At 45.7% G+C, this 23,487-nt stretch overlaps 1 protein-coding gene across 2 annotated transcripts in view; it reads left to right on the forward strand.

Moving 5' to 3' along the window:
• Window positions 1-4,931: 4,931 nt before the first annotated feature.
• Window positions 4,932-23,487, forward strand: part of TSPAN2 (tetraspanin 2) — an 86,198-nt gene continuing 67,642 nt past the window's right edge. For both annotated transcript variants that reach the window (XM_010830748.1, XM_010830749.1), the window contains exons 1-2: window positions 4,932-5,050; window positions 22,144-22,246. In XM_010830748.1, coding sequence (XP_010829050.1) covers window positions 4,982-5,050; window positions 22,144-22,246 — 172 coding nt within the window. In that variant the 5' untranslated portion in view covers window positions 4,932-4,981. The remainder of the gene's footprint in view (window positions 5,051-22,143; window positions 22,247-23,487) is intronic.

A 23,487-nucleotide genomic window follows, 5' to 3' on the forward strand; every position in this document is an offset into this window, starting at 1 on the left:
TTGATTGGCATTGCTATAACAACTCCTTCCATCCTTATCTACTCATTTATCTAAACAAAGTTTCTCAGCATTAATATCAAAGCAATAAAAAAATATTAAGGGGATTTACACTGGGACCTGTGTTGTTCTAGCAATAAGGAATATTCTCATTCATGGATACATGAGCTAGTAGAAAAAAATCCCAACCCCACCAATCTCATTAACAGATACACCTCCAGGAATATTTTACTTCTATGTTTAATGATTGCTTATTTAAGATGTATTTGTTATTGTAGTCAACTGTATACTAAGAATAATTTTAATAATACTCAGTCTAGAAGAAATTAGTTAAAACTTGAAGCTTTATGGTCTCAGGAGGAAACATTTAATCTCTTTTAATAAACATATAAAAATATTTGTTCAGACAAGTATAAAAGAACATTCAAGAAAAATCTTTCAAGCATAAAAATGCATTGCTTTAGGATTACATTTCATTGAAATAAAATACAAGTTCAAGAAGAAAAAAGAAAGATGTAAAACTTTCAAGGAGCTTGTTCACATATTTTTAACAGGTGATGAATATATAAATGATAAATCGTTATGTTTTACACCAAAAATTAATGTTGCATGTTAATTATACCTCAATTTAAGAAATTATTTTGAATTAAGCTGCTCATAAATATAAATGTTTAAAAATTGAAGAGAACATCATCTGAAAGTTTTGATCAAAAATTTCATGTTGTCATTTCAGATATTAAATCTGAAAAAGAAAACTTGGATGATGGTAGGTAGCAGATCACACTAGTTTCTACTGAATGCATTAAAATGTGATCATTTTCTTTCAAAATACTTAAAATACATCATAATGATATCTTTTGCATACACTCAAGTTTATAACACATATCTTATGTGTCAATTTAATGCATGAGAATAAATAGTGTACAATTCTATTTATATGATATTACGTAACAAGAGAAACTAATCTATAGTGAAAACATTAAAACAGTAGTTTTCCCCAAGAGAGATGGGGCCATGGGCTGGCCAGGAAATGGTACAAGGAAACTTTCTAGTGGTGACAGTAATATCCTATACCTTAACAGGGTTTGGAGTTAGAAAGGCAAACATATTTGTCAAAAATCATTGACTGGTATGCTTAAAATGTGAACATTCCATTCAGATAAATTTCATCTTTAAAAAGTATAAACAAATATTAGAACTCTACTTACTGTTATTCATTCTAAAGAGTTTAGAGGTAAAGTGCATTAATGTCTAAAATTTACCTATAAGTCCATAAAAAATAAGATAAGTTGATGAATGGATAGATGTAGAGGTAAGTAATGTAACTAAAGCAAAATGTAGAATCTAGACAGTGAGTATATGGTGTTTACAGCTCAATTATTTCAACTTTTTGTATGTTTGAAAATATTCATAATAAAATATTGGGAGAAATGTGCAAAGAAGGATACAATTTTTCATAATTATTTTAGGGAATGTGTGGACAAAAGTTTGGAGAACATTGGCTTCTATTATCAGCATTTGCTGATGAATCTTCAACCTAAACTTACAGTCCAAACCTCTCTCCAGAATCCCAATCATATTTCCATCTGTCTCCTGGACCACATCATCTGGAATTCCCATCAGATCTAAAACTCAACAGATCTAAATACGAACGTATTATCTCCCTATGTCAGTTAAAATATCATCAGCCGCAAATAACAGAATATATGCGTCAAACAAAATGAGGGTTATTTTTCTTGCATAACAAGACATCTGGAGATAAGTGGCTGCTGGTGTTGGTTCCACAGTTCAGTGATCTCCTGGCTGGCAAGTCTGCAATCTCTTGGCCTTTCCTCACAGTCACAAAATGTTCTACAGCTCTAGGCATCATGTCTTAGTTCAAGACAGGAAAAAAGGGAAGGGAGCAATGCCAGCGATAGCTGAACCTTTTTTTGAAGACAATTTCAGGTTTTTCAGAAACCTTCCAACAGACTTTCACATAAATTCCATTAATCAGAAATATGTTATACGACCATGCCTAGCTGGAAAGGATACCAGGAAGCAAGTTCTTAGCATTCCTATCCTCTAAACTGGATGTAGGATTGGGTGACAGGTGAGTCCACCTACAGTGTCTGTAACGTTCTCCCCAAACCTGCTCCACCTTCTAAAAGTGCTATCTCTTAATGATTCCATGATCTGTCTGGTGACTTACCCAAGTAAGAAATCCAGCAGTCATCCTTCCTTCTCTTTCCCCTCTACCCCTCATATCCAATCTGTCTTAATCTTTCATCAAGTCTAAATATCTCTCAAATCAGCCTGTTTCCTAGACCCACTACCCCTGTCTTGGTTCAGGTTCTCATTTCTTATCTGAATTGCTATGGGTGGTGGTTTAGTTGCTAAGTCATGTCTGACTCTAGCGACCCCATGGACTGTAGCCCTCTAGGCTCCTCTGTCCATGGGATTTCCCAGGGAAGAATACTGGAGCAAGTTGCCATTTCCTTCTCTAGGGGATCTTCCTGATCCAGGGATCGAACCCTGTCTCCTGTATTGCAGGCAGATTCTTTACTACTGAGCCACCAGGGAATCCCTGCATTGCTGTAATAGTCTTTTAATTAGCTTCAAGTCTTCACTTCAAAGCATCCTCCACATAGTCCCGACTTGACTAAAAACAGAAATCTAACCATCTTACCCTTGCTTAGTTTCTGTCTCCAGCTTTGCATAACGTCTAGTTTAAAGGCTAACTTCCTTATTTAATGGAGTTTCCCTGCTTTCATATAATAATCTACTCTTGAACATGTGTTACCAGTTAGAATGCTCTAGTCCTGTAAAGAGTCAGCTCCCCTAAGACGCAGCTTTGTTGGAGGGAGTGACTGGGGAAGTCTACACTCAAAATCTGTATCTGTAAAAAAAAAATCTGTATCTGTTATGTTAGTAGGCAATGATCTGTCTCTAATACATGTGTACTAAAATTGTAATATGAAAGAACAATAGATTTATAATAGAGATTCTTTCCTAAAGAGCCTAGAATAGTCTCTAAATGTAGTTTGTCTTACTTAGAGACATAATATTCAACAATATAAAGAATGATATCATTGTTTTTCATTTACTTCAGAGACTTATTGAATATCTACTATGTACTAGACATTATTTTTTAATTTAGTATTTTTCTGTTTTAATAGATTAGAGATGTCAAGTTGTCTGACTGAAGCTAGAGATGTGCCTCTTTCTGCATACCTAATTAACTATTTTACTATTTTGGGCTTACACTTATTAGTCGAATCTGCACACTCATTTTTCTGCCTTTTATTCATTTTCATAAGTAAAGTGCATGAAATAGTCAAACAAATGTCCAAAGACACAGAGGTAGGCAAAGATGGCAACTGACTGGTACCAAAAATGGTAGAAACTGACTGGAAGACTAAAACACAGCAAAAGCTAACCCTTACAGTTCTTACTCTGTGCCATGCATTGTTCTAGGCACTTTACAAATATTAACTTATTAATCTTCATAACTCTATGAGGTGTGTACTATTATCTCCATATTGCAGATGAGGAAACGGAGACTCCAGCGTAGTTTTGCACTTTGGGGAACTGACTGAAAGCTGCGCCCTAGCACCATCCCCTCTCACCTCCCCCTGCTCCATTTGGGCTCCCTCACTTCTCACAGTCCCCACAGAAGGCCCTTGCCTGTCCAGCCTGTACTTTTGCCCAAGCTGCCCCATCTGCTCTTCCTCTCTATTCAGACTCATTCAGGACCTGCTCAGGCCCACTCTCCCCAGCAATGCCTTCCCTGCCCGATGCCAGGAGGCCAGGAGGTGCCTACCAAAGCCTTGCCCTCGTCTTGCTATAACTATTTGTTCACAGATCTGTCTCTACCACCAGCGTCATCGCGCCAGGCCTGGCTGTCTTCTCATTGTCGAGTCCCTGAGGCTTTGCTACTATCCTTGGTCTATAAGAGGCACTTGGAGTTTTACTGAATTAATGCATAGGCTCCCTGGATTTCACACTTTCTTGTCGCCCCCGCCGTACTGTCTGGCACCACATATTGCAGACACTTAGTCAATGGAAGTGGGAGCCTGGTTTCCCCACCAGCGGTTTTATATTAATAAAACAAAGCAAAACAAAACCTGCTCCCGCTTTTCTACCATCACCACATCACAATAATCCCTGAGGTTTTGCATTCCTTTCCAAGGGTTTCCATTGTCGAATCCATCAGGACCCGGGTTGTCTGACTCCCCTCCGCAGGCCAGGCCGTGCAGCGCGGGGAACAGCCTTCTGGACACAGCAAAGCCGCATCCCGCGCCTTCTCCCAGTTCTTGCCTATTAAGGTAAGAGTTCTGGAGAAGCGCGGGAGGAGCCGAGGGAGGGTCCCCTAGAATCTGCTTCCGCGCGGCCTGTGCGTGCGCTGGCAAGGCGCTGGGAAACCACAACTGGGGACCCGGGTGCCCCGGGCCGGGTGTCCCGCGATGGGTACTGATAGTTTCTGGGCAGCCTTGGGTCCTACTTATCTCTTCTACCCGAGGCCACCTTCCCAGGTTTCCATAGCCACCAGGGCCATGTCCTTATTCTCAACCATCACCGCAGGCCTCAAATGAGTCTGCACAGAGCGCTGATTAAATGGGTCTCGGGTTCCCAGTGGACGCTCCTTTCTCGCAGATGCTCCGATAATCACCGCGAGCCGGGCACCTGCGGGGCGCGTCCCCCGGCCTGGGAAGGGAAGGAGGCAGCCTTTCCTCGTTCCAGGGGAGAGCCGGGTATCCGCTTTCTGGCCTTTCGACCGCCGGCCCGCGGCGCCCCCACCCATCGCCCGCCTAGGGACTTCGGGTCATCCCTGATCCTCTCTCACCCGGTGCGGGCTCCCACCCCGCCCGCCGCCCCGCCCACCACCGGCCCCGCCCGCCGCAGGCCCCGCCCACGGTCCATCGCGCTCCGCCCCCTCCCCGCCGGCTCCCGGCGCTCCGAGCCCGGGCCTGGGGACTCCGGATCCCGCCGCCGGGGCCGCAGCATGGGGCGCTTTCGTGGGGGCCTGCGGTGCATCAAGTACCTGCTGCTCGGCTTCAACCTGCTCTTCTGGGTGAGACCCGGAGCGGAGAGGGCCGGGCAGGGGAGGGGGCCGGGCGGGGGCGCAGGGCTGGGGTCCCCAGGGAGCTGACCGCTGCGGCGTCCGATCCCGGCTCCTGAAGGCTGGGTGTTCAAAAATGCGGAGGTGAGAAAAAGGCAGACAAAAGGGGGTGGGGGTGGGAGAGAGGGATGGAGGGGGAGAGAACCAAGAGAGAGATCGAGCAACGAAAAATGGTGAGAAGAGGGGAGACCCCGTGCGTGTGGCTCTTCCCGTTGAAGAACCTCTCTGCCTTGCTTTTCATCTGGAGCCTGATGACACCAGATGCGGGGACACCAGCCTCTCCTTACCTCCAGATTCTCTCCCGCACCCCGCACCATCACCCCCACCCCCACCCGCTCCAGTGCACACACCCCCTTCTCGCTCTGCCTTTCCGTTGGAGCCTGGGCCTGGCCAGGGAGCCGGGACTGCCAGAGGTGGTGCCCCATCCAGAGTGTGTGAAGACAGCACCTGGCTGTGGTGGGCTTATGTGGGAAATCGGGGGTAGCAGTGGAAGTGATATTGGCGGGGTCATCCTTTTTCTGAATATTAGGGGAGGGTACCGCTGGGATGGAAGGAAGGGGTTGTGTTCTTCTGTAAGGGAATGGGAGGAAGGGAGGGGCTTCCAAGGGGCGGCAGCACCACCCCACAACACCCTGCCAGCAGGCTCAGCAAAATACTACTGCTCCCAGAGATGATCTCATTCAACTTTGCATTGAATGAACAACATTCCAGGGATTAGTGGTTCGCTGACTGATAGGGCCAGGACCCTTGTCTCCCGTATTACTGGAACAAAATTAAGGCTAGACCATCCCTGAATTCCTAGTTATTCTGTCTGAGGCCCTGAAGGACTGGGAAACAAGGTCTGAGAATTGTCTCTTGTGCACATTCCTTCTTGGGCTTCCTCCAGGGACTGCCAGCCACTAACTGCTCAGATAGACCCTGAAGGAAAATACAGATCCTGCTTTGGGTGAAGAAGTTCTTAGAGCTGGGAGGGAGCAGCAGGGGGCCAAGGGCTTTCAAACAACTAGGATAGAGGAGGTTGGTGGCTGTCCTGACTACTCTGGGGAGCTTTTGATCTGCGACACCAACTAATTACTGAAGGATGGTCTCCACTGGTGTCTGCCAACCCATAAGCCCAGAGGCCTGGGTGACTCCAGCAGTTCCAAGCTCTCAGAGGCCAAGTGGCCATCCTCAGCATCCTTTAGCAGGGTAAGGTGTGAAGCAGGTACCGCGTAGACAGTCCTGAGTTTTAAAGATACACATGGCTACTGTACACTTGGTCATTTGCATCCAGCATAGTGGGGGGAGGGGCATTCCTAAAGGCCTTTTATGTTGTGCTTTGTAATAGTCTGGCTTAATTTCAAAGCTGTTAATTATAAGTGTTATGCTTCAGTGACACTCTCACTGCTTAAAAGAGGTCTTATCTAAGTCTGAGAAGGAATTCTTAGACTGGGTTCAGCTTATTTAGTGCTTGATGTCATGCCAGCCTTTCCAGGGATAATAGGCAACATTTATTGAGCATTTTCATTGTGTCAGGGACCGTGCTAAGCACATTGCATTCATTATTAACTTAATCCTCACAACACTCTGGATATGCATACTATTATTATCCCCATTTATACAAATAAGGAAAAACAGAGGCACAAATAGGTCCACTTTCCCAAGGTCACACAGCTAATGAGAGGCAGAGGTGGGCCTCCAACTCAGCCTTCATGCTTCTGAGCACTGTGGTACATGTAGTTAACCAGCTGTTCTCAAAGGGAGTCCTGAGCCAGAGCACCTCCGGGAAAGTTGTCAGAGAGGCACATTCTAAGTTCCATCACAGTCCTGCTGAATCAGAAATTCTGGAGGAGAGACCCAGCAATCTTTTTAAACAAGTCCAGGAAATGCTGATGCATGTTCAAGTTTGAGAACCATTCTGTTAAACCATCATTACATGAGACTTGTAAAAACAGCATATATATAAATATAAATATCTATATGCACACACAACCACACATATATATTTGTAAATAAAAATACTGTGCCCTAAGCTGCTAATCTAGTTGAGGAAATGACCAAGGCATATAGAGCAACAACAAACACAACAGCGTATAATCAAGTGACTAATTTCACACCTCTGACACAGGAAGGAAGGGAGGTAGGAACAAGCAATGCTTGAATGCCTACCATGTGTTAGCCACTAGGGTTAGGCATGGCCTTTTATATATCTTATCTAATTAAGGAGTTCACAGGAGGGACTTCCCTGGTGGTCCAGTGGTTAAGACTCCATGCTTCCAATGCAGGGTCTTGCAGGACACGAATTTGATCCCTGGTCAGGGAACTAAGATCCCACATTCCACACAGTCAAATAAATAAATAGAAACACACACACAATAAATAAATAAGTAAGCAATTTTTTTAAACATCCATAGCATTAGTGATGAGGTGAAACAGTTCTCCTGAAGAAGGTGATGTTTAAACTGAATTTAGAAGGACTGGCAGACTGGAGGTGGATGAGGGTGAGGGGCTGATACACCACCACCATCCCCAGCAGAAGGACAGCAAGAGTGAGAGTGCCGTCTGACAAAGGGATCAGGTTCAAGCGCAGAGACCCAAGCAGAGTGTGCTCGAGCAAGTTATTCTTATTTCTAGCCTTGTTTTCTCAGCTGAACAATTGGGGCAAGAGTTGCTGAGAGGATTAAAAGGAAAGGCATAAAGTATTTGATTTCGCCTTCCCACGAGCCCAGTATACAGTAAGTGCTCAATTTTTTAAAATTATTATTAAGTGCCTGGCACACAGAAAGCATTAATGAAAGTTAGCCCTCTTTCCCCAGAGTCCCTTAATATCTGGGAAGAGTGTGTATGTTTGCTGCCAAGGAGCTTGCGGCTTGTCTTCATTTACACATTAGCTTCTCAGTTTGTACTTGTGGATTTCCCCCACTAGAACTTAGAATATTCTGAGAGCATAAAATTTTTTTCTGCCTTGATCACAAATATATCTTTAGTGCCTAATAGTACTCAGCACACAGAATGCACCCATAGAAAGAATTAATGAATCTAGAGAACTTGATATACATGGCCTTCGCTTATTTGCACAGATAATCAATTGTCAACTTTATCTGGAGGACTCTTTCTACTTATTACCTGTCGATGGATTCTTTGCACAGATTGGGCCCAGGAGGGGAAGCGGGGCCTTGCTCACTCTCAGTTCCACGAGGAATGGGGACCAGGGACGGGCGGCTCTCCCATGTCTATACCTGTACAACTGAAGGGAATGGGGGGGGGCTTGAAACAAGTGCCTAATGATTTAGAGGAAAGCGATTGTTTGGGATACATAGTCTAAGTACCTACCTTCACTGTAACCAAGGGAACCTGACTGCAGAAAAGCCCCACCCTAGCTTCTTATGTTGTTTTTTCCTGGCTGGAGAACTTGTGGGAAGTTTGGGGAAGGGGGAGAGAGCAGGGGAGAATTTTCCTGGAAGGACTGGCTTTTGCCGGGACTTGAAGCGTAATATTTACACACACTCTTAGATGCTCATGTGTCTGCCGGTCTGAGGTCCCCCCTGGGTGACAGCACTTCCTTTCCTGTCAGGAACTCACCAGAAGGCAGGCTCAGAGGCAAGCGGGGGTGGGGTATATTCTGTGATCTGCAATTTGACAAATGGATTTGCAACCTCCTTCTGGCTGCTTGGCTAAAGTTTCCCTAGGTCATGCTCCTGATTTTATAAACATTCAACTAGATCCCACCAGAGCCTGGCCAAGGGCTGCTGACTCTGTTCACCCTTGAATTTTAACAAAACAAAAGTAAAGCCTAGCCCCAAACCCCACTAATTTAATTTGTTATCACGGTTGATGTCTAACACGTAACCCCTCCCAACATCTGTCGTGTCTAAATTCGGCCACTACAATCAGATAGCATGGCATAGTTCCATGCATTTCACTGAAATCACCTTTATTTTTTTCCCTCTGTTGCATAGCAATATAAATAAAACACCACCATCTAACAAGCCACTTGTGTTGGTTTAACGAAAAAAAAAAAAACCTGGGCGCTGTTTATTCCTTGGTTTGTTGTGTGTTCAGCATTTTCCTATCATTGTGCTGTGTGAGCTGCTCAGGGCTGCCGACCAACAGGAAGCAAGACCGCTCATTGTCGAAAGTCCGATGCCATATATGGCTTGTTTGAAGTTGCTCTCCTTTCCTTCTCACTGTTGTTAATGCAGCTTTGGGGTTTCACTTGGTGATGTCTAACGGGTCCTTTTAAGAAGGGCTGTGTCTTGTGGGCTTGAGAGTCAAAGATGTTTGACTCCACCAAAGCTCACAGAGGTTGCCTCCTCCTCTTTCCCAAACTTATTTCAAATAGTAACTTCAGAGGTACCACCTATCAGAAAAACTGTTTAATAAAAACAAGCCTGAAGAAAGTATTCTCTGGGGTCCACCCCTAAGTTAGACCACCCCAGAAGGTGATTAGGAATTTCCTCAGCCCTGTTGTTGGATGGTCTCTGCTTTTTTTAATCTTTAATGTTTTTATAATTTTTTTTTTTGACTGTGTTGGGTCTTCATTGCTTTGTGCGGACTTTTCTCTAGTTGTGGTGAGCAGAGGCTACTCTTCAGTTGCAGTGCACAGGCTTCTTATGTGGCGGCTTCTCTTGCTGTAGAGCACAGGCTCTAGGCGCTTGGGCTTCGGTAGTTGCAGCACACAGGGTTAGTTGCACTGCATGTGGAATCTTCCCAAACCAGGGGTCAAACCTGTGTCCCCCGCATTGGCAGGCAGATTCTTATCCACTGTGCCACTAGGGAAGTCCTGCTCTCCACTTTTGATTTCTGTCAAGATGAGAAGAGAGTGCCAGCTGCCAGCCTCCCCTGTTGTGGATGCCGGGGGCGCCCAGTGTTGCTGGGAGAGGCAAGGACCCTATAATAGGGGCCAGCCTGCAGAAGCAAGAGCTATCATCCCAGTAGTCTTACAGACCTCAGCCAGATCTAGGCAGCATGGCCGTTCACATCCACAGATTCGAAGCCTGGAAAGTGGATACTTGCATCTCATTCAGTTTATTCCTGGCCATAGTATTTACTAACTAGGGAAGCTTGATGAGTAAGCTGTTTAACCTCCTTGAGGCTTTTCTTATCTATATAATGGACTTAATCAAGTACCAACATCAATCTATGATTTTGGTGCAGATGAAAGAGTAAATAAATGTAAAATATTAAGTATGGTACATGTGCATAGTAAGCACTAACACAAGATATTAGTGGTAATCCGATTTAAACACTAGAAGACAAGTAGGAAAGTGGAATCCAGAATCTAAGAGATCCGTGAAAGTAAGGAAAAGTGGGAAACAGGTGTCCTAAGTCCAACCCATCAAGCAAAGTGGCAAGAGTCTTGTAGCTTATTGAAGGCCTGGAGTCAAAAGGACAGATTCTTTCCCCTGCAATTAGTCACTCAGCAAATATGTGCTGACCACCTAGCACGTGCCCAGCACCCTGCCAAGTCCTGAGCATTCAGAAATGATTAAGATACAGTCCTTGATCTTGAGACACTCAAGAGGCCTTTATTTGGTGCTTCATTGAGCCCTTTTTTTAAATTAACTTTTTCTTGGAGTATAGTTGCTTGACAATGTTGTGTTAGTTTCTTCTGTACAGCAAAGTGAATCAGCTACACGTATACACATATCCCCTCTTTTTTGGATTTCCTTCCCATTTAGGTCACCACAGTACACTGAGTAGAGTTCCCTGTGCTGTACAGCAGGTTCTCATTAGTTACCTATTTTATTAGTAGGATAATGAACCACACTCCCGTGTGCCTTTGAGTGTAGTTTATTATCTCTCTACTGTCTTTGCTGCTCGGGGGCGTGAGTGTGCTGTGCCGGTCTCCTCCTCCTCCCATCCCGCAGCACCTAGAGGAGCTTCAGCAGTCACTGACATGGCTCTGGTTAATACACACCAGCTTGGCGGCTGTTTGTTTGGTCCCTGTCATGCTTCTATGCAACCAAGCGGGGCCCACTGGGTGGAAATAGGAAAACCCCACGATCAGTGCCTCTCACACTTTAATGTGCATACAGATCACTAGGGAATCTTGTTCAAACAAATATTCTGATTCAGTAGGTCTACATTGCTAAGAAGCCCCCAGATGTTGCTGCTGCTGGTGGTCCAGGAAACACATTTTGAGAACTGGTTTAGATGTGGCCCTAAGAGATCAAAGTGCCCCTGTGGCTCTCATTTTTGAATGGAGCAGGGAGTGTCCTCCCTTTTGGCCTGCTTATCTGGCTTCCTTGTGGCAGTTCTTTTTCCAGTTACCTCTCTACCATTATTCTTTTAAGATTTTTCTTTTACATTGAGGGTTGATGGTTTCTACAATTACCAGAAGGTTGTCTGTCCATTGTCCATGGCATTTCACTGTGTTATCTCAGAAAAGGCAGTATCTTTGAGTCTGCAGTCATGCGTGACAAAAAGGAACATAACTTCTAACCCCCACCTTACCACTGCAGTTTATATCACAACAAGGCTGTTCTCCTAGAGCAAGTGACACGACACTAACCATCATGTCATTCTTGCTAGGGAATTAAGGAGAAGGAATTGAGAAAGAAGTGGGTAAGATGGGATGACCAGATGGGTTGAGAGCGCATCATACAGATATGAATAGGGGCTACCTTGGCTTGCTTTTTTTTTAATCCTGTTTGAATTTTTTTATGGGCAAGAATAACGTTCACATGATGCCTTGGCTTACAAAATGCTCTTACATACGTGATCCCATTTGATCATGAATCACAACAGTCCCATGAAATAATGTAACCCCCATTTTACAGATGTGGAAGCTGGAAGGCAGGTTCAGTAAATGGTGTGTCTAGGATCAAAGAGTTAAAGAGGAACAAAACCAAGATTCACACTCAGGTCTTCTGATTTTAAACACTATGCTGTTTTCACCACACATACTTATGAAGGCACATGGAATGTAAGGTATAATAAATGCTGCAGACTTGGCAAATGTGAAGTCTATGACCAGAGAGATTATATTATCTTGATGCATTCCAGAAATGCAGGTACAAAAAAGATGCATAAAACACTCTAGCATATGGGAGAAAGAGGGAGAAGTTGAGAATACCTCTGATCAGCTTAAGGCAGAGGAAAAGCAAGATGGGAATTGATAAAGGGTATATATTGATATCAAGAGGCTGTGTGTAAAATTAATTTCAGTAAGCAAAAACTTGAAGAATATGAAACATTACATAAATGACAGGGAAGCCTGGCGTGCTGCAGTCCAGGGGGTTGCAAAGAGCTGGACACGACTGAGCAACTGAACAACAAAATATAAATGGAAACTAGGTGATATCTGCTTTCCCATGCATTTTTTCTATGTTAACTTCTTTAATCCTCACAATGACCTTCTAAAATAGCAGCTATTGTCACCCCTAGTTTACATATGAGGGAACAGGGACAGAGTTCAGAGCCTTTTCCAGGGCCTCAGAGCTGACCAGTGGCAGAGCTGGCTTTCTGTGTGTGGTTTCTACCCTCTTAACCACTCCAAGTCTACAGACTGACAAGGAGAGAAGTTTGAAGCTGGGATGAGCATGTTAATTCTAGAGCATGTTAATTCTGCACTCTCCAATATGGTGGCTGTGCTACTAACCACATGTGGCTTTTCACATTTAAATTAACCAGTATTAAAAGGAATTTAATATTCAGCTTCTCAGTCACACTAGCCACATCTCAAGTGCTCAATGACAATGGGTCACCAATGGCTGCAGTATTGGACAGCAGAACATTTATATTTACATCATGCGAGAAAGTTCTATTGGATTCCTCTAGCCTAATTTCGGAGAAGGCAATGGCAACCCACTCCAGTGTTCTTGCCTGGAGAATCCCATGGATGGAGGAGCCTAGTAGGCTGCAGTCCATGGGGTTGCTAAGAGTTGGACACGACTGAGCGACTTCACTTTCACTTTCCTGCATTGGAGTAGGAAATGGCAACCCACTCCAGTGTTCTTGCCTGGAGAATCCCAGGGACAGGGGAGCCTGGTGGGCTGCCGTCTATGGGGTCGCACAGAGTCGGACACGACTGAAGCGACTTAGCAGCAGCAGCAGCAGGAGCCTAATTTATTCTTTCTCTCATAAGTCATCTTCTCCTGCTTTTCTCTATTGTATCTTAACTAAACTAAAGAGAGAGGGGGAACATAGCTTCTGGAAAGGGGCCGTGACATACTTAGTGTAGAGGTTTAGAAAACTCCCATCTATTACAGAGAGAGCTAAAGTAAAAATTAGTAGAAGAAGACAGCAGAGGTCTAAGTCATTAGAATCATGGCCACAGTATTTCCTATCTTGAGTAGGATTAAGTTTTCAGTTTGAATGTAACATTAGTCAGTCTACCTCCATAATAATCATAAGTGCTGGCACTCACTGTTCTAAGTGAGTAAGATGAAGTCGTTTAATTCTCTCAGGGAGGCACTATTATTACCTCCACTTTGCAGCTGAGGAAGCTGAGGATTAGAGAGGTTAAGAGACTTGCCTGAGGTCACAGGACTAGTAAGTGACAGAGCTTGATTCAAACCCAGGATGCCTAGAACCCCCATTTTTATCTGCTGCAGCTCCTCGACAACCCAGCATATACAAGTGGATGTTGTTATTACTAACCTGTCCAAGTGCATCAATATTCAGTCTGACAGCTCAGAAGAGGTGAAGTTCTCTACAAGAGCAGTTGACGAATGTTCCAAAGTGTGTGCCAAGCCCTGTCCTCTCTGTTGTAATTGTGATTGGGAAAGCGTCAGCTTATAAACTAGGCCAAGGGAATGGGGGGAGACAACAGAGCCCCCCAGTGGGGCAGGGACAGGGCCTGGAAGCTGCTGCCACTCCTCCAGGAAGCCCATGTGGCCTGTCCTTGCCCTAGCTGTATCTGTCTAGCCCCCTGTAATGGCCTTGTGCTGTCTGCCTTCCTGACCCCAAATAATTTCTGGTTAAATAGCTGTTAAGAAAAATCTCTCTAGAATACAAGACTCATGATTCCTACTGGGTTCCATTCAAGCTAACTTTGTAACTAAAAAAGTGTTTTGTCTTGTTCCAATCTAATGTGAGTTTTACCTGAAACAGTTTTTCTCCCCTCCCATTGTCTTTCTGTAACAACTAAAACTGGGCGAAGATTGGTATTATTGGTTGATAGTCAAGAAACCTGTCTATCCGCTCAAAAGTAGTTCTCTCAGACTACCTTGTAAAATATTAGGCCATAAAATAAGTAATGTTTTATATTCCAGTTGTGAAATATTCAATAAGCAAATATTCAATTTGCTTGTGTAAAGTTGCATACAGATGAGATGTCACATGTTTACTCAGAGGCAAGCCTGGGATGAAGCCAGCTAGATGCTGCTAGGAGGTTCAGACAACATCCAAAAGACCACTTTTGTCCTCCTGGAGCTGGTCCTCCAGGTCGTGTGAGACGGACATTGGGTTTAAATCAATTTGCTAGCTTGGTAGGTTGGGTTTTACTTTAGCTGTACTTGATTTTCATTTGATAAAGCCATCTGCTCATTGGAATCATTAGCCAGTAGTCTGTGGCATTTGTTTTAATGTGTGAAGAAAACCATATAACCATCATCTGTCTCCTAATTCTTACAGATCTCTCTTCTCCTTTCTCTTGTACTTCTTTAGAAAAATGCAGTATATACAACCACTGAATAAACACAGACACTTTGCCTATCTGTATTTAAGTTACCTGCTTTATCATTCAGAGGAAGCTTTTCATCCTGGCTCAACTTCCTTCCCTGAATTTAGTGTCTCCCCAGTTCTTTTGTGCAAAGCATCCCCCCAACCTCAGCAATGTCAGTTGATCCATACCAGTTAACCCTATAACAACCTAAACAAACAGAAGAAGGTGTGTTTAACACAAATATATCGCCTGATTGTCATTCTAGATAGACAGATAACGTCCCAATCTGTCGCAGTTTGGATGGCAGAATCCTTCTAATGGGCTTTCCTGGTGGCCCAGATGGTAAAAAATCTGCCTGCTACACAGGAGACCCAGGTTCAATCCCTGGGTCATAAAGATTCCCTGGAGAAGGGAATGACAACCCACTCCAGTATTCTTGCCTGGAGAATTCCATGGACAGAGGGGCCTGGCAGGCTACAGTCCGTGGGGTCGCAAACAGTAGGACACGACTGAGTGCCTAAGCACACACAGATATCCTTCCATGGTACCGAGAATTGAGCATTGATTTTAAAATCTATCCTTACCTGAGGAAGTCTTTCAGGAATTTCTTAGCATGAACTTGCTCTCAGGAAATCGTTATAAGGAAACTAATGTGGGAAATCAGAAACACTGGGATCTAACCAGTGTATTTCCAGACTGACAGCCATGCATTTCCAAGCTAACAGCCATGTCTTCATCCGCTGCCACAATCCTGCATCCAGTTCCACCTCACCTGGTCCTGATGTGGAAGCAAGGACACCAGCCTTCCTCCAAGGTGGTTTCGCCTGGATGTCATATGGTATTTGGCTCTTGAATTTCTTCTGACAAAATCCTTCATTTTGAGAAAGTGCCATCTGAATCCTTGCCTTGCTTTCACTGCATAGTAGGATGAAAATCTTGGGAGCTGGCTTTCTTCTTTGAGAAAACTACTATCATCCTCTGGAGCAAATGTGCTTCTGACTTTTGCCTGCTAAAAGGATGAAACTCCATTACCCTTATGGTTTCCTAATGTGGTTTGCAATCAGATGAAGAATTATGAGTGTTCATTACATGATTCCATCTGGGCTGAGAATTGCCTCCAAGAGCAAGTATTAGCTTAAAAGCTTTTAATGAAGTCTCTAGGGTTGAAGTGTCATTTTCCGCTTTGTGTGACGTCATCCCGAAAAATAAAATTGCCAGTGAGTTGGGTATGTATATACACAATGGCATTCACCCTGGAAGAGCTAGAAATACAGAATTCATTTTGTTTATTCTTTCCCTTAAGGGCATTGTGTGTGTGTGTTGCCATGATTGTGTTAAGTCTTCATATGTTCTGCCTGTAAAAGGTGTATATAGATTTATTCTTTGTGTGCATGCCTGATGCCTGGCACGCATCCTTACAGGCTGGAAAGACACAGAACTGATACTAGCTGCTCTAATTATTTTTCTGTGGGCAAGTGTTATGCTGAGTTGACTCAACAGTGTCTACACGCAGTGCCATCTGAGGTGTCCGCCCTGTGTTTCCCAGATGCAGATGAATTTAAAATTAGTACTTTCAAAGTATTCCCTTGGAGGGCTGTGAAGGAGGTTGTTCACAGTTGCTCCTATCAACCTGTCTTAGGTCAGGTCACCATAAAGAAAAAAAAACTATAGATTGAGTGGCTTAAACAACAGGAATTTATTTCTCATAGTTCTGGAGGCTGGAAAGTCAAGTTCAAGGTATCTGCCAGTTCAGTTCCTGATGAAAGCTTTCTTCCTGTCTTGCAGACGGCTGCCTCTCCCTGCGTCCTCCATGGCAAGGAGAGGGCTCTGATGTCTCTTATAGGGAATCCCCACCTCATGTCCTCATCTAACGTATCACCTCCCAAAGGCCCCACCTCCAAACACCATCACAGTGAGGGCCAGTTAGGACTTCAGTGATGTATGAATTAGGGGGAGACACAATTCAGTCCACAGCATAGCCTAAATGACACCTTTGTGAAGAAGGCCCTCCATTCATTCACTCAACAGATGTCTGTTTGGAACTGGTTGTTCAAGGGAGAGGGGTTAGGAGCTTGGAACACAGCAGTGTAGACCTGTGCTTGCCCTCACACAGCTCAGGCCTTAATTTTCTTTAAGTTACAAAAATATTTAAACAGAAATGGTTATATAAGACATGGAGGAAGGCACATACGTCGGCCAGGGTAAGCTTCCGAGAGGAAGTGAGGTCAAAGCTGAAAGTTGTGAGCCAGGTGGAGTGAAGGAAATAGCAAAAGCAGGGTCCCCAGGTGAGAGAAGGAATTGTGTGTGACTAGAGAGAGCATCTGAGGACAATTTACTGTGTCTCCCATCTAGGGGCTTCCCTGGTAGCTCAGCTGGTAAAGAATCTGCCTGCAATGCAGGAGACCCTGGTTCAATTCCTGGGTTGGGAAGATCCCCTGGAGAAGGATAGGATAACCACTCCAGTGTTCTTGGGCTTCCCTGGTGGCTCAGACAGTAAAGAATCATCCTGCAATGCAGGAGACCTGGGTTCCATCCCAGGTTTGGGAAAATCCCCTGGAGGAGGGCATGGCAACCCACTCCAGTATTCTTGCCTGGAGAATCCCATGGACAGAGGAGGCTGGCGGGCTACAGTCCATGGGGTCACAAAGAGTTGGACACAACTGAATGACTAAGCACACACACCTATCTAGGGAAAAGCACATCAACTGTCTGAGAACACCCCTAAGTGATGCTTTTTATCTGGAGAGTTTAGTCATCAGATAACAGAGTAGCATGTATTTGCTCTTTGTGGTCAGCATGGCTACCTTCTGCTGGAGGTGGGGGTGGGGGTCGGGGGGAGCTGAGCAAAATGGAGGACCCAGGCCTGGGGAGTAATATTTGCATTTTTCTGTCTCAGCACTGCCCTGGGGAGTAATATTTGCATTTTTCTGTCTCAGCACTGCCCTTCCCTTCAATTAGTGCCTTCCTAAGAACCATGTTTTTGATTCATGAAAAAATAATTTCTGAAGTAAAAATATATATCCTCAAGATAGAACCTTTCATCAACAATCACAGGAAAGTGGAAATAAATACAGTACAATACAGTTGAAATCCACTAACAAGCTTTGCTTCATGTTAAATGGCTTGTTTCTGGCAGATGGGCATTACTTAAAAGAAAACTTTTTGTCCATCCACTTTGCATTAAAAATTTTCTAATCAAATCTGTAGTCCTATCCCCTGCTACTTTAGTTTTAAAACACACAATTTCTCCACAGACATATGCTTACAGTTTGCAACTTTGTCCTGCAGACTCTACAGAATATAGTTAGCTGCTGAAATAACTTGTCCATGAAAATGCACAATGCAACTGTACCGGGTGATCCCCGATCTAATGGCGAGGATGTATATGTCATTGTCTGTCTCTTTCACTTCTATCGTCTCTATTTTACTTCTGTCCTCTCTTTAAGTAGTGCACACACTTTTGCCCTCAAAATCTTGTTGCATAACATTCTGAGTTCTTAATGCGCAACTGGTACTCAGAAAAGAAATGGTGACACAAGGAAAGATGACATCCGGTGTCTTCTCAGGGGCTGGTTCTCTGATGGAATTGTTGTCCACAGCGTTAAGAGTCTGTCTTGGGCCACAGAGATCAGCTTCTCACAAGCCCCTGAGATCCTCTGGAGAAGGAACTAGATCTTCCTTATCTGTGAATCTTTGCCTCCTGGCTCACAATAGATGTTCAATAAATACTTATTAAATGATTAGCATCGAAGCCCTACTCATGCTGTTGTATGAAAAAGTCCATTCCTGGAAAAACAATATTCCTAATGTCAGTTGTTCCAAAGGCACGGGGAGTAGTACTGGTCCTGGATGCAGAGCAGCTCTCAGCAAAGTTCTCTGGTTGATAGAGAGGATCCTTCATGGTCCTTGCCCATCACCGCATCCATCCTGTAGCAACCCCAATCTGGTCTCCAGCCAATCAGGTCGTTACCTGTGGCTCCTCACTGTCTGACATCACACAGCACTCGTCCCCATCAAAGTGAAGGCTTCCACCTCCTCCTCCCCTCAAGACCCTGCCCTGGGTTTTCCACAAGGTAGCAAGCTTAGCAGAAGCCATGAGCCACGTGCTGCAAATCCAGTTTCAAGCTCCAGACTCTGACTTCCCCCAGATGCTTCTCTCTCCCCAGCACAGGGTTCCACATAAGGAAGCACAGCCCTTACCCATGCGGTTCCCTCTTCCTGCCATCCTTCCCTGCTCCTCTAACTCATTCTTCAAGATGTAAATCAAAATGGAATGTCTTCTGCTGACAGCCGGTCGTCATAGTTTGGTCTAATCCCTGGGTGGTGATGCCGTCCCATGGAGCACACTTCCTGCGTCCTGTGACGTTTATTAGCTTATGGGATTATCTTCCATGTCAGCCTGTGCGTGTGCGTTAAGTCACTTCAGTCATGTCTGACTCTTTGTGACCCTATGGACCATGGCCTGCCAGGCTCCTCTGTCCATGGGATTCTTCAGGTAGGAATACTGGATTGGGTTGCCCTCCTGCAAAAGGATCTTCTTCCTGACCCAGGGGTCAAACCCACGTCTCCTGCACTGGCAAGCGGATTCTTTACCACCAGCACCCCCTGGAAGCCAGACTGTCTTCTTCATTGTTGCTTCTTTGATGCTTAGCCTAGTATCCGTCAGGACCATAGTTACCTTCGAAAGATATGTAGAAAGGAAAGGAGATGAGGGCAGCAGCGTCGTGAGAAGGAAAGCAGCATGGCCGGGCAGCCTTTGTTCCCATGTTGGCTGAGGTGCAGGGTTGTGACTGAATGCAAAGGACAGACTGAGGATGGGGGCATTGTACGAAGGGTGGCGGGTTTGTCTAGGAGGGTTAAAGTATATGCCTAGAAGCTCACTCAGTGAGACGTCTTGCTCTTGGGGGGCACAGAGCAATGGGTCTTACTGACCCTAGACTTGCTCATTTTGTCCCTGACTGCACTGAACTTGATGGGAATTATTTTCATGCAACTTCAGGTGTGTGGTAGATCAACCAAAGCCCCGTGAACATAGAGTATTTTAAGAGTCTTACAAGAATGGTGAGTTATAAAGGACCAAAGGACTATGTCATCTCAGCTGATACCACTTTCCAAAGCAGGCATGGCTGTCATCTGCGGCAGCCTCGGACTTGACCTGGTCCACACCCACAGTGTTCCCAACCTGGCGGCATGCTGGGAGGATTCCCTCCACAGTGACGACACCCAGCTCCCCCACGGTTTCCTGGACCCAGCAGGAAACCCTAGGTTTGGGGTTGGGGGTGGGGGCCCGTGGATGAGCACGCTCAGATTTTTTTCCTTATTGGCCCTGGGGCTTTAAATTGCAACCTCTCTTTTAATTTTCCATTATGCATCAGACACATCTGTGCCAGAAGCGGACAAATGTATTCCGTCTGGGAGGATGATCCCAGACGGCTATAAATTAGAGCCTGTGTACAGAGATGCCAAAAATGTGGCCTCGTGGTACGGTGTCCCTGGGACCAGTCACCTCCTCCACCGTCTGCTCGGTGGCTGCAAGCCTTGGCCTGATGCCTCTGTCAATAGATTTTCGCTTTGTGTTTGGAAACTCTTTCCACCGAGTGGCTGCAGAGGCGGGGCGGGCAGGGCTGCCTGTGAGGTTCTACTGGACACAGCCATCCAGGCGGCACCCCGAGGACAGGGCTGTCCCAAAGGACATCACTCTCTTCCCTGTACGAGAAACAGTAATGACCTTCAAAGCCAATTTCCTCCCAAACTAAAGCCCAGCCCAAGAAAACTCACCCCACTTTATTTGGATTGATGAGATAAGCTACCATATCAGGCCTCTAGGCTTATAATATACCCGCTTCACCCACAAAACTTTGAGAGGATCGTGCAAAGAGAAAAGTCACCTGTAATTTTACCTTTCAAAGAAAATATCCTTAATGTTTTAACAGTACTTCTTTAAATATTTTTCCATGCCTTGCTAATGTTTTTTAAACTGCAAAAATCTTTTAAAGCTGGTCGAGCAGCCCAGTTCCTTTAGCTGTCCCTCACATTATCCAATTAGTGCTTTCCTCTAAGTACTGGAAACTTTTAGTTGTTCCACCTCAGAGAGTCCGCTGGTAGAACTCTGTGCCTCCAGTTCCTCCTGCAGACATCGTGCTCCTCTACTGAAGAAGCTGGCCACCAAGGGAATAGGCCTTGGGGGAATAAAGGATGAAAAGAGATAAAGTCTTCATATAAATGCAGTCGGAGAGCCCCAGCCCTTCACAGATACCCAAAGAAGGATCCTGTATACACAGGGCTCTGACCCCGACTTTGACATCATTTTCCTTATTAAACCTCTATGTCTCTGACTTTCATGCTTCAGTCTCCTTGTCGCCAGCCTCCGTGTCTGCTCTTCCCTACTGGGGCCAGGGCAGCCTCTGAACTAGTGGTTCGGGGATAGCTTAGGCAAGCCCAGTTCTAACCGGATGGATTGGCTGAACCAGAGGGCTCTTTTTACATCTCTGCTCACTTTCCTGTGGTGCTTTGAGTCCAGAAGGTGCCAGTGAGTAACTGTTGAACTGATATAATCAAATTCGAGATGGTTGTGGAGAGAGAGGATGCCATGGCGGGAGCCTGCTGGGACAGACCTGCAGTGGTAGGGAAGGCGTTCAGAGCCAGTGCGGAGCCTCACAGAAGCCCTCACAGCAGCAGAGAGGCAGGCAATGAGTCCAGAAGCCGCCAGCCTGCCCAGCCACCGCCTGTGCCAGCCACTCAGCCTCTCCATGAGCCTCACAACACACAGACCAGGCTTTTTCAGAAAATTATTTTTTCCTTTCTTGCTTTCCATGGAAACCCAAAATAGCAACCAAAAAAAAAAAAAGAAAGAAAGAAACAAAAAAAACCCCGGCCAGTTCCCCTCCTGCAAAACCATCCTCAGGCAGGGCAGTGCAGTGACCATGGTGGCCTTGGGGGCAGGACAGGTTCTAGACGCTTCTAAAGCAGCTTTCTAACTGGGCACTGTGCACTCAGGAGGTGTGGGTGAGTTCTGAGGTTGGTGTGTTTTCTTCTGTTTAGAAAAGTGGGTTTCCCCCAGGTCTGGGAGTTCATCTTGCTCTTGGTGACCTCTCTCTGTGGTGCTGGTGAGGAAGTCCAGAGTACCCAGCAGGGAACAATAGGACAAGGAGCAGATAGCTTCCAGGGGGACTGTTGTGGGAACTCTTTTTGAGAGGCATCCTGAGCTAGGCTGTGCCTGCCCCATAATGGCAGGGCAGCCTGACAGAACAGGAGAAACTCTGAGCTTGGAATCAGGAGAGCCCAGCTTTAACATCCCATCGGGGACCTGGGGTGGGGGTGGGGACTCTGAGCACATCATTCCACCCCCACTGTATGAAACATGAAGAGGGGTCCAGCTGGATTTTCAGGGGCTGCTCTGCCAGCTCACACACATATGTTCCCCTCCCTTGTCAACACAGTCTGTTGGTAATTTCAGCTGGCAGGATCTGCTGTCATTGCTTTTGGACTATGGTTTCGGTTTGGAGGCTCCATGAAGGATTTCTCCTCGGAGGACAAGTCCCCAGAGTACTTCTACATGGGTGAGTGACCACAGCCTCCCCTTCTTTAGACGGGGTTGCCCGGGCTTAGAGGGAAGCCTGCAGCTAGACTTCCATGGGAGGGGAACAGAGGGAGAGAAAGGAGGCAAATCAGAGCCCCAGATGCCCACCCAAGCCAGGCAGCGGGGAGAGGGCCCTGCTACCCCACACCTGGCTCATCCCTCTGCTTCCAAAACCAAGGACGACCAGGTGAGACTGAACGGTTGCACTTCTTTCCTCCACTTCAAGAAAGAAGCCCAGCACGTAACCACAATTCATGTCCAAAGAATTGGAAAACACCCCTGCACCCCCTGAGTGAAGTGGGTACACAGCAAAGTCAGTCCTTTGCTCCTTCCTGGGGTGATAGGGGAGCCCTGCCCAGTCAAGCTCTGGTTTTGTGTATTTGTGATCTTGTATATTTTAAATTGTCTGGGAGAGACACCTAATTCAAAATAAAGAGAGACAGCTCAAGTTGTGGAGGGGCTAATCTGAGTCCCTCCATGACTAGGGACTGCAGAGGGGAGGGGAAATGGAGCAGAATCGGGTGGGGAGGGCAGGGGAGGGAGTAGGGGCAGGAGAGCTTCCCTGGGCAGAGACAGCATGGGAGGGGTAGGGGAGCCTTCTTCCAGCAGTGGGAAAGGGGTGAGGAGTGGGAAGCTGATGTAGACCGTGTGATGAGTTGAGGCTGAGAAAGTAGTGTGTGACTAAGTGCCAGCTTAGTGGTGTTTGCAGTCGGTGCATCAGGGGTCATTCTAAACTGGTGAGGCAAGAAGGATTTGAGTTAGGTATGAAAGACCAACCTTAATCAATAGAGAAGGGGACGACTAGGGACTGAAGAGGTTTGGGACCAAGGCATGCCTATGGGACAGTGATTAGCAAGCCTAGGTTGGGCAGGTAACTCTTACCAGAATGTAAAGCATATGGGCATGGAAGGAATTACAATTAGAAAAGTTGAGGAGGGAGGGAAGACAGACACAGAGGGCCTTGAATGTCGGCGCTAGTTAACTTAATAAACAATAGAAGGGGGGCTTCTCTCGTGGCTCAGTGGTAAAGAACCTACCTGCCAATGCAGAAGCATGGGTTCCATCCCTGATCCAGGAAGACAGCACATGCCTCTGAGCCACTGAGCCCATGCACCACAACTACTGAGCCTGTGCTCTAGAGCCCGAGTGCTGCAAATGCTGAACCCGTGTGCCCTGGAGCCTGTGGTCCGCCACAAGAGAAGCCTGTGCATGGCAGCTAGA

The sequence above is a fragment of the Bison bison genome, unplaced genomic scaffold (assembly GCF_000754665.1).
Source record: "Bison bison bison isolate TAMUID 2011002044 unplaced genomic scaffold, Bison_UMD1.0 scf7180017864519, whole genome shotgun sequence".
NCBI lineage: Eukaryota > Metazoa > Chordata > Mammalia > Artiodactyla > Bovidae > Bison > Bison bison.